We start from the raw sequence: 12,415 nt of genomic DNA on the forward strand, positions 1-12,415 counted from the left end.
TTAATTCAGATAAATGCGAGGTGCTGCATTTTGGGAAAGCAAATCTTAGCAAGACTTATATACTTAATGGTAAGGTCCTAGGCAGTGTTGCTGAACAAAGAGACCTTGGAATTCAGGTTCATAGCTCCTTGAAAGTAGAGTCGCGGTAGATAGGATAGTGAAGGTGGCGTTTGGTATGCTTTCCTTTATTGGTCAGAGTATTGAGTACAGGAGTTAGAGGTCATGTTGCGGCTGTACAGGACATTGGTTAGGCCATTGTTGGAATATTGCGTGCAATTCTGGTCTCCTTCCTATCGGAAAGATGTTGGGAAACTTGAAAGGGTTCAGAAAAGATTTACAAGGATGTTGCCAGGGTTGGAGGGTTTGAGCTTTCGGGAGAGGCTGAACAGGCTGGGGCTATTTTCCCTGGAGCGTCGGAGGCGGAGGGTTGACCTCAGAGGTTTACAAAATTATGAGGGGCACGGATAGGCTAAATAGGCAAAGTCTATTCCCTGGAGTCAGGGAGTCCAGAACTAGAGGGCATAGATTTCGGGTGGGAGAGGAAAGATATAAAAGAGACCTACGGGGCAACTTTTTCACACAGAGGGTGGTATATGTATAGAATGGGCTGTCAGAGAATGTGGTGGAGACTGGTACAATTGCAACATTTAAGAGGCATTTGGATGGGTATATGAATAGGAAGGGTTTGGAAGGATATGGGCCAGGTGCTGGCAGGTGGGACTAGATTGGGTTGGGATATCAGGTCGGCATGGACAGGTTGGACCAAAGGGTCTGTTTCCATGCTGTACATTTCTATGACTGTATAGTTGTTCACCCTATCCACGGTCGTCACAATTTTAGAAACTTCCATAAGGTCACCCCTCAGCCTCCAATGCTCCAGGAAAAATAACCCTAGCCTATTCACCCTTTCCCTTTAACTCAAACCCTCCAACCCCAGCAACATCGTTGTAAATCTTTTCTGTATCCTTTCAAGTTTAACAACATCATTCCGATAACAGGGACACCAGAATTGAACAAAATGTTGCAAAAGTGGCCTAACCAATGTTCTGTACTGCCAAAACATGACATCTCAACTCCTATACTCAATGCACTGACCAATATCCTGTCCACCTGGGACTCCACCTTCAAGGAACTATAAATCTGCACCAAGGTCTCTTTATTCGGCAACACTCCACATCCACATATTCACGTCCATTTATGTAAATATCAGAAATTGGTGGACCCAGCAGTGATTTTTGTGGCACACCATTGGTGACAGGCCTCCAGTCTGAAAAACCACCACCATCTCTTACATTCAAGCCAATTTTGTACCCAAATGGCTAGCTCCCCTTAGATTCATGTTATTATCTAACCTTATTAATTAGTCTACCATGCAGAGCCTTGAAGAATACTTTGCTGAAGTCCATATTGACAGGTGTCTACCATTCTGCCTTCATTTGTCACTTCTTCAAAAAGCTTAATCAAGTTTAAGAGACACGATTTCCCATGCACAAAGCAATGTTAACTATCCCTAATCCATCCTTTCCAAACACGTGTCAATCCTGTCCCTCAGAACCCCCTCCAATAACTTACCCACCACTGACATCAGGCTCACAGATCTATAATTCCCTAGTTTCTCCTTACCAACTTTCTTAAATAATAGCACATTAGCTACCCTCCAGTCTTCTGGCACCACACCCGTGGCTATTCATGACACAAATATCTCAGCAAGGGGCCCAGCAATCTCATCCCTAGCTTCCCACAAAGTTCTGGAGTACATCTGATCAGATACGGGGATTGATCCACCTTACCAAGTTTTAAGACATCCAGCACCACCACTTCTGTGATATGGACATTTTTAAGCTATTACTATTTATTTCTCAAAGTTTTACAGCTTCCATATCCTCTTCTACGGTAAATACTAGTGTGAACTGGTATGAAATACTCTTAGTATCTCATCCATCTCCTGCACACATAAAACACACCTAAACTGTAGATTTTTAAAGGGGTCCTATTCTCTCCTTAGTTACTCTTTTGCCCTTAATGCATTTGTAGATTTGCCTTAACCCTTAATTTGCCTTAATCTGCCCTCTGATTTCCCTCGAATCCACACCTACTGCCCTTACACTCAGAGCAATTCACTCAATCACTGCTCTCTATACCTTCCATATGCCTCCTTTTCCTTGACCACAGCTTCAATTTCTCTAGTCATCTAGCATTCCCTATATCTACAAGTCTTGCCCTTAACACAAATAAGAATATACTGCGTCTGGATTCTTATTATCTCATTTTTGAAGGCCTCCCAACTTCCAACCGTCCCTTGACTTGTGAATAGCTTCTCAGTCAACTTTTCAAAGTTCTTGCCTAATACCATCAAAATTAGCCTTATTCCAATGTAGACCACGAGTTTTTAGATCCAGTCTAGTATTTTCCATAGCTATTTCAAAATTAATAGAATGATTATTACTGGCCCCAAAGTACTCCCCCACTGACACCTCAGTCACTTGCCCTGCCTTATTTCCCAAGAGGTGGTCAGGTTTTGCTCCTTTGAGTGGGCACATCTACATACTGAAAAAGAAAATTTTCTTGTACACACTTAAATTCCTCTCGATCCAAACTTCTAGCTTGACACAATGGGCAGCAGGTGGCACAGTGGTTAGCACTGCTGCCTCAATTCCCGCCTCAGGCAACTGTCTGCGTGAAGTTTGCACATTCTCCCAGTGTCTGCGTGGGTTTCCTCCGGGTGCTCCGGTTTCCTCCCACAGTCCAAAAATGTGTAGGTTAGGTGAATTGGCCATGCTAAATTGCCCGTAGTGTTAGGTGAAAGGGTAAATGTAGGGGAATGGGTCTGGGTGGGATGCTCTTCGGAGGGTCGGTGTGGACTTGTTGGGCAGAAGGGCCTGTTTCCACACTAAGTAATCTAAACTAATCCAGTCTTTCTTGGGAAAATTAAAACCCCCTACCATGACAAGCCTATTGTTCTTACAGATATCTACGATCTTCTGTATTTGCTTCTCAATTTCCTGCTTTGGCTGGCAGGGGGGGGGAAATGCGCTGTCCAATCCCAATTGTTGATCATCCCTTATTTCTCAGTTCCTCCCAAGTGACTTCACTGGAAATACTCCCAGGAATATGCTCCTTTAGTACAGCTATAATATTACCATCGCTAACCAAAAATGCCACTCCCCCTCCTCTCTGGTCGCCTTTTCAATGCTTCCTTACACAGCAATAAACTAATGATGCTGTTTAGTTTCTGCCAGGACTACATAGTTCCTAGTCTTATTGCATTATCGCATCAATCATGATCAAGCAACCTGAACTCAAAAAGAAGAGCAATTGGCAGCATTTGACCAAGCAAAACACAGAAGAGGTTAGCAAAACTAGATCAATGGAAATCAGTGGAGCACTCACTGATGGTTAGATTCTTTTAAGGTTAACATGCAGGTTAAATTGGTAGTTAGGAAGGCAAATGCAGGGATGTACTCCTGAGGCTTTAGACGGTTCTGGTCAGACCACATTTAGGATATTGCTCACTTTGGGCCCCATATCTCAGGAAGACTGTACTAGCCCTGCCCTGGGTCCAGAGAAGGCTCACAGGAATGATCTAATTTAAATTTAGAATACTTGCCTTACCCCTTATTGCTGTGTAGGGCCTGGATAGAGTGAACATGGGGAAGAAGTTTCCATTAGCAGGGGAGACCAGGTTATTGAGTATATTTAAGACAGACAGATAGATTCTTGGTTGTTAAGGGGATCAAAGGTTAGGGGGAGAAGGCAGGAGAATGGGGTTGAGAAACTGATCAGCCATGATTGAATGGCGGAGCAGACTCTATGCATCGAATGGTCGAATTTCTGCTCCTACATCTCATGGTCTTAAAATGAACTAATCATTTCTTGGTGAGCGAGGACAAAAAGAAAATTGAACTGCTGAAGATTTTCATTCAAAGCAGAAATGCTGTCTTCATATCAACAATCAATTATTCTGCTTACACAAATAGAAATAGTTCCCCAACTTGACTGAACAGTGATACTGCAAGATTTCAACAGAGTGGAAAAGGAAACTAAAACATATTTAGAGACACCTATCTGCAATAGAGCAGTTTGAACATTCTGCCAGTCATACCCAGTTCCCACAGATATTGACATTTAAAAAAAAAGAATGGTGAGACAGAAGTTGGGGGTGAAAAAGGCATTCACATCCTCTCCAGTGTGGCCAAGTTCAATTTATTCATCTATGATTTGAAACACAAATCTGACAGTTTATGCTTTGGCATTTGTGATTTTTACTTTAATATTGTAGCCAAACAACGTTAAAGTAAAAATCACAAATTCAAAATTATGAACAAACCAGATCATAGACAATATGACTCCACAAGCCTCTCTGAACACAATGATGATAGCAAGCTAAATTTGCATGTTTAATGCCTGAGCTTCCACTTCAGTAGCTAGACATTAGCTAGGTTATGTCTGTATTGCAGTAGAAGCCAAGATAGCAGCGGTTAGCCATTAGTTGTTGTATCACTAGGTCCACAAGCTTGTGAATTAATTGATGATTAATTTCATGAAGAAAATGGGTTCCATATTTGGCACAAAGCCCTGTACCAAGGCCCCAGTGCTGGACTTCATGCTTCTTGATGTTAGTAGACAAGCTAGAAAGCCAAGGGTTAATGAATCCAACATCCAAACCTATCAGCTTTCTTCTATAAATTATTCAAACTTCTTACATTAGTCTTCTACAGTAGAACTAATGTGCAAGATCATCCTCAGCCATATTAGGACCTGTACTCAGTCTCTTGCTCAGCTGCGAGTTCCTTATACCAGATATCTTACCATGCACAACTTGCATTTTATTGTCAATATCTAAGCTGATGGCTACGAATGATATTTCTTTATCATACTTTCCTGCTCTTCCACTACTGCTTAGCTAGGTGTTTGTTCATTGAAATCTGAAAGAACCACACAAGGGCAGGAATGTGGGAAGGAAAGTAAAGAAAGTAGTACATACTTATACCATTTGCAACTTGTAAAGCAGAAGAGATTGAGAGTTGATGGCCCATAGAATATGAGAAGCAGGGAGAGGAATGTGAATAAACGGCCATGGTTGCTCCCAAACAGCATGTACAATATCCCGCACAGTAGTGAGGATACCCAACTTTGCCAGTTCTTATGAGTTGGTTTACGTTGCATCTGGATAATCACATTGTCTGTTTTAGTTTAATTACAGTGTAAGATTCCACAAAAGATATTGTGAAACCCTCATCAGTCAGGTCTCAAATTCATTCAGAAGGTAATTAACTATTTTAAAAGGAAGTACTAAAGGATATGAAATAAAAATAGATGGGATTAGACTAAATGGTTAATCTGGACAAATAAAATAATGTAGGCTTGATATAGGCAATGATATAGGCACATGAAGGTATGACAGAAAAATGATTATTTTTCAAATTAATTGGGTGTTTTTTGGCTTAAAGTAGTAACATGAATGCTTCACAATTTTCAGATTGTCATAGAAGCTGTACTGCTGACCAGCTATCAGAAGCACGCACAGAAGATCATGAATGGGCTCAGGGAGTGAGAGAGACTGAGATATCTTGAAATGGAACCACATCCTGCCTGCTTGATTTCATCAAGAGGCAAGTTAAGAGGTTGATTCTTTTGTTGTTAAGAGGAAATTCTTTATTCACAATTATATTACTTTTGGGATTGTTTACCAAGAGGGTTGTGGATGCTTCAACAAATATATTCAAGAGTGAAATTAATAAGCATTTAATCCTTCACGGGATCAAGAGATACATGGAACAAAAGCAGAATTGAGGCAGAAAAAACAACCCGAGTTGTATTAAATGGTGACCTAGACTTGAAGGGCCAAATAGCCTATTCTTATCCTCTTTTCACTTCTCCCAGTTTACTTCGGCAACTTCAATGCTGATTGATCACCCGTCTTGATTTCCTCTGGTTAGTCAAATATTCCTTTTCCAATACTTCTACATTCAGGTTCCTTGCCACCATATCTTATCTAGTCTTGGGCCTTCCTCTTCACCCACGCAGTTCAATCTCTATTTACCTGCCTCTCTCTGCAAAAGATAATCATATCATTTCAATCTCATCTCAGCTATTTCTTTAAAAATATTCACTGATATCCCATATGCATTTTTTAAAAATCACCATCTGTATCCACCTCAGCATTTGCATTTTATTAGTATCCAATAGTCATCTCTTTACATTTCTCAGGTTTCTTACACACAACCAAGCTGGACTCTATGGTCATGCATATAGTAACATTTGGCTGAAGCTGAAAGTATCAAACACTGCACCACAATTCTTCCAATACTCCAGCAAAGCTCACTACTGTTTCAATTTCAATTCCCATACCTCTACCATCTGCTGCCATTGACTCCAACTACTCACTTTCTCCAGATCTTTAACCAAAATCTCTATACCTTCACACCAATAATTTATTCAAGGCTCAAATTGGCAGTTCGTATCAGAGGTCTTTCATTCAATAATCTTCATATACAGTTTTTCAATGCTTTTCTTTTCAAGATATTCAGTCATCTTCACATTATCCACCATGCGGGTAAATGTTGGATCAAGTATTTAAAAATGGCACATTGTGATGCTCAATTAGAACATACATGACAAATCAACCAACACCATCAATGACCATCTTTGGTGCAATCCAAATTTGATTTCAAAACTCCATTCCGCAACACTGTTCCTTGCTCTTGTGTGGAACCCCTTGCAGATATATCCTGTAATAGCCATACCAGTGTGTGATGAGTGTGTGAAAGCTGCTGCAGCACTAAATGTGAGGCGTGGATAATGTGAATTTATAGGAAGAGGGAGGCAGTGGCATGGTGGTAAAGTCAACGGATTGCTGATTTAGTGACACAGGCTTATGCTCTGGAGATAGGATTCAAAGTCCATCATGACAGCTGGTGAATTTAAATGCATTTAAAATTGCATATTTGGAATGGAAAAGGTGGTATCAGTAATGGCATAAAGCTGTTGATGATTGAAAAATATATCTAGTTCACCAATATCCTTTAGAGAAGAAAATCGGCCATTCCTACCCCATCTGGCTTATACATAACTCCAGATCCAAAACACTATGGTTCAATCTTATCTGTTTCTTTTCTGGCCTCATGAGCCACTCGCTTCAAGGCGATTTGGGATGGGCTGCAATTGCTGACTTTGCCAGTCAGCTATATATCCCATAATGAATAATAAAAAATCCTAACTGTTCAAATGTTTTAGTGGATGAGTGTGGGGATGGAGGGGCTTCTGCTAACTTGAGGTGAGGTTACTGAAATCATTGCATCTATGCCCTCAAGACTTGGTTTTCAGCATTGATCGCCACAGTTATACATTTCCATTGACTCTTAAGCAGACAGTCAGAGATGTACAGCACGGAAACAGACCCTTTGCCAACACTTGGCCCATATCCCTCTAACCTCTTCCTATTCATATATCCATCCGGATGCCTTTTAAATTTTGTAATTGTACCAACCTCCACCACTTCCTCTGGCAGTTCATTCCACAGACACACCACTCTCTGCGTGAAAAAGTTGCCTCTTAGGTCCCTTTTAAATTTTTTCCCCTCTCACCTTAAACTTATGCCCTCTAGTTCTGGACACCCCCACCCCAGCGAATAGACTTTGTCTGTTTACACTATCTATGCCCCTCATGATTTTATAAACCCTCGGACTCCGATGCTTCAGGGAAAACAACCCCAGCCTACTCATCTCCCTGTAGCTCAAATCCTCCTGGCAACATTCTTGTAAATCTTTTCTGAACCATTTCAAATTTCACAACATCTTTAGGAGACCAGAACTGCACACAATATTCCAAAAGTGGCCTAACTAATATAATGTACAGCTGCAACATGATTTCCCAATATCTATCTATACTCAATGGTCTGACCAATAAAGGAAAGCACACCAAATACCTTCTTCACTATCCAATCCACTCGCAAGTCTACTTTCAAGGAACTATAAACCTGCACTGCAAGTCTCTTTGTTCAGCAACACTCCCCAGGACCTTATCAAGAGGTGTGTAAGTCCTGCTCGGATTTGCCTTTCCAAAATACAGCACCTCATTTATCTAAATTAAACTCCTCAGCCCAATGTCCCATCTGATCTAGATCCTATTGTATTCTCAGGTAACCTTCTTTGCTGTCTACTGCACCTCTAATTGTGGTGTCATCTGCAAACTTACTAACTACACCTCTTATGTTTACATCCAAATTATTTATATAAATGACCAAAAGCAGTGGACCCAACACCGATCCTTATGGCACTCCACTGGTCACAGGCTTCCAGTCTGAAAAACAACCATCCACCAGTACCCTCTGTCTTCCACCTTCAAGCCAGTTCTGCATCCAAATGGCTAGTTCTCCCTGTATTCCATGAGATCTAATCTTGCTAACCAGTTTGAACGCCTTATTGAAGTCCATGCAGATCACAACCACTGTCCTGCCCTCATCAATCCTCTTTGTTACTTCTTCAAAAAACTCAAGTTAGAGAGACATGATTTCCCACACACAAAGCCAGTTTGACTATCCCTAATCAGTCCTTGCCTTTGCAAATGCATGTAAATCCTGTCCCTCAGGATTCTAACAATATGCTCACCACTGATGTCAGGCTCGCTGCTCTATAGTTCCCTGGCTTTTCCTTACCACCTTTCTTAATTAGTGGCACCACGTTAGCCAACTATCAATCTTCCAGCACCTCACCTGTGGCTATCGATGCGACAAATATATCAGCAAAGGGACCAGCAATCACACCCCTAGCTTCCCACAGAGTTCTAGAGTACACCTGATCAGTTCCTGGGTATTTATCAACTTTTATGCACATTAAGACATGCAGCACCTCCTCCTCTGCAATAATACGGATGGAAAATAACCATTCAGTTTCTCCCCCAACTCCTGTGGCTCCACTCGAAGGCTGCCTTGCTGATCTTTGAGGGGCCTTATTCTTTCCCTCATTATTCTTTTGTCCTTATTGTTTTACAAAATCCCTTTGGATTCTCCTTAACCCTATTTGCCAAAGCTATCTCATAGAACATAGAACATAACAGCACAGTACAGGCCCTACGGCCCTCAATGTTGCACTGACCTGTCACCCCACCTGAAGCCCATCTAACCTACACTATTCCATGTACGTCCATATGCTTGTCTGGCTCCTCCGAGCTCTCTCCTTAGGTCTTTCCTGGCTACCCTGCAATCCCCAAGGGCCCCAACTGAGCCTTCACATCCCATCCCAACACAAGCCCTCTTCCCCCTCCCGACCAGAGACTCCATCTCCTCCGCAAACCACAGCTCACGCGCTCCACAGCTTCCTCCCTGCCCGACAGGCACACACCCATCCAGGACACACAGGAGCCCCTCCCTGAACAAGCTCCACACTCCCAATGTGCCCATCTCCTGCAGTTTCCCTCCCCATCTATGCTTCTCAAATCTTGCCCAATCGCATTGCAATTGCCCCTCCCCCAGCTGCAACTCTTGCCCAATGGTATACACCTATCCCTTTCCATCACTAAAGCAAACACAACAGATCTTTCTTTTTTGCCCTCCTGATTTCCCTCAAAGAATACTCCTACTGCTTTTATATTCTAAGGATTCACTCAATCTCTGCTGTCTGTACCTGACAAACGTTTCATTTCTTTCTTAACCAAGCATTTGAAAGAAGGGTCTGCCTATCCTCAGCAGAACTCTCGCTCTCCTACAAAACATCTTTTCTACTTTCCATTTTTCATACCAAGTCTTCCATTGCAGCACTCAACAAGGAGCACTTGCAACAATTCACATTTTCCTTAAGAGGTGCAAGTTGGCCACAATTAGTGTCAGTCATTTATGATATTTATCCCCAACTGATGTGTTCAGAAATTCCACAATGGAGTTGGCACTGACTGGGCACTAAAATAATTGAAATAGCAAGCAGCAAAGCTGCTTTAATGACAATTAATATGGATGAGTTCTCCGCACTTTGTAATTCCTGGTCTATATTTTGCAACAACTTCAATTTAGTCCCCAATTTTTTTTTAATTTTAGAATCTGATTATCTATAGCACACTAAAACAAAATCCTTACTAGGCATAAGAAAGTTTTCATGCCAAATTCAGAATATTCTTTGTAGCATCATAGAGAATAAAGAAAGATTTTAAAAATCAACACAATTCTGGTAGTTTTTTTTTGGAGTGAATTGGGTACATACATGACTGTGTTGATGCCAGAAAGTTGCTGAATGAGTTGCAATCCACATCCAACTATCAGTGCTCTACGAGTTGGGGGGTAGGTTATCATCTTCCACAAAACGGTACCACCTATTACAAAGGAGAATTCACATTGATGTAAATACACACACACAACACAAACCATTGGGCGCCCACCATATTTCCAGCACAAGAGCTTTTCATAGTCACAAATTCAAAAGACAACAAACCAATACAGCTTCTTAACACTTTCTTACATGATTTAATTTACAATGAACTCTGATTAAGACTTCTGATGTTTCTGTGCAATTTCCAAGAAACTGACTATGACATGGTGTCACAAAAATATCTCTCCTCATGCCCCCTCCCCCACCTCCAACTTCAGCACAGCAAAGTTTATATTTAATACAACTCAAAACGCCAGTCAGATATATTTAGAGAAAGGTGGCATGAAACTTTGTATATCTTTGCAAGACATTACAAAGCAGTATTATTGTAACATTGTCCCATGATCCAATGCATGTAAAGCACCTATTAGATACATATTTGTATTTTACAGGCACTTAAAAGGCCTGCAATAAGTAGAAACAAATTAAAATTTAGCAAATGACAATGTCACAACTAAAACATTTAATAATACAGAAAACCAACAGAATATTTCAGCAACGAGGGAGTTAGGAACATCATCAAGTATTTTATTCAAGCTGAATTACTATCCATATACTTGCAAGATACATACTTCAGCACTGAAAATACTACCAGGTATTGCTAATCAGTAACAGATTCAAGAACAAGAGATCGCCATTAACAGAAAATTCTCAAGAGATTTAAATACAGATATCACATCTAATTTTCTTTCCTTGGTTTTCAGGATCCCTAAATACACATACACAAAGAAGAAGAGGGTGAAAGAATTAATGCACGAAGAGGAGACAGAAAAATAGAACAGTAACCTTAATGTTAAGCCTCTTAAACACACACTGCAATTGCTCAAACACTTTGTAAAGAATAATCACAACACCGGTCTGCTCTCCTTCTCATCATAACTAAAGAACAAATTTCTAAGCTGTAGGTTGAGACACAAGATTAGGAGTTGAAGGTTGAGGCAGCAATGTATGCTGCAGAGCTTCCATTGCAATTTTTCCCTAGGATGGACATGGCCTGAATGATTAAGGTTCAGCTTTATCGAGTAGAAGTGGAAACCTCACTACTATTGCTACAAGTCCAACCATAGTCTATTAAATTCAGAATCTTTGCATCTTTCCTGAAATCTGTCCATTTATGTATTCTCTCTTATCCCTTTGCTTTCAAATGGAACTCCAAGACTTTGTGGCCGATTTGGAATTCTATTTGTAAGACTTCCTCCTATTCACATTTTTTTCTTAGTTGCAATTGTTTTGAGAGAAAGAAACTTTTAGTTTGTATTGTAAAAAAACAAATCTAAACAATTGTAAAACCACTTATAATTTTGCAGGTTAAGTTTAGTCACTGACAGATTACTCACCTTTAGAACTTCTGCAACACTGAGAAATAAGGAGGTATTGATCACTTCAACATCAACTGAAGCCAGGATCTTGAACAAGTTGCACTCTGATAGAGAACTGAATTCATGACATAGGGCTAGAATCTCTGTGTTTAACGTGACAAGGTAGCATTTTTAAAGTGATCATGAAAATTTATTTGACTCATAAGTGCTGAATTTACAAACCCCTTCAATCCATTTTTAATTTTTCTGGCATATTGTCTGCTAACATGAATATATTTCATCTTCTTGGTTATTTTCGGCCTCTTGTAGCAAATTTATTATGACATCAAACCGAATTGTTTAAACAGTTCACAGGTAACTATTAAAATATTTACAGCCAAAAATGTTTTTGCCATTGTAGCACTTCTGGGCAATATTTAATCACATCTTAATCATAACTTTGCTCCTGAAATGATCAATGTACAAGGAAAACCGCTGTTGACATTATATAGTAAAACCCTTTTTCAGGGATTTATTCATCTGAGGTTTTCAGCAGGTTGGGCCTTCATCCATTGGACTTTACAAGAATGAGAGGTGGTCATACTGAACCATGCAAGATCATGAGGGAACTTGACAGGGTAGATTCTGAGGGGACATTTCCTGTTTTGAGAGGGGGAGATCAGAATAAGAAGAAACAGATTTTACAACAAGAGTTCTAACTTTAAAAGATGGAGATGAGATTTCTTTTCTCCAAGATGC

At 40.5% G+C, this 12,415-nt stretch overlaps 1 protein-coding gene across 3 annotated transcripts in view; it reads right to left on the reverse strand.

Annotated features, from left to right (window-relative positions):
• LOC122561657 (proton myo-inositol cotransporter-like) overlaps positions 1 to 12,415 on the reverse strand; it is a 149,594-nt gene that overhangs the window by 65,411 nt on the left and 71,768 nt on the right. For all 3 annotated transcript variants that reach the window (XM_043713609.1, XM_043713608.1, XM_043713610.1), the window contains exon 4: positions 10,194 to 10,302. In XM_043713609.1, coding sequence (XP_043569544.1) covers positions 10,194 to 10,302 — 109 coding nt within the window. The remainder of the gene's footprint in view (positions 1 to 10,193; positions 10,303 to 12,415) is intronic.

Source organism: Chiloscyllium plagiosum, chromosome 23 (assembly GCF_004010195.1).
Source record: "Chiloscyllium plagiosum isolate BGI_BamShark_2017 chromosome 23, ASM401019v2, whole genome shotgun sequence".
Lineage (NCBI taxonomy): Eukaryota > Metazoa > Chordata > Chondrichthyes > Orectolobiformes > Hemiscylliidae > Chiloscyllium > Chiloscyllium plagiosum.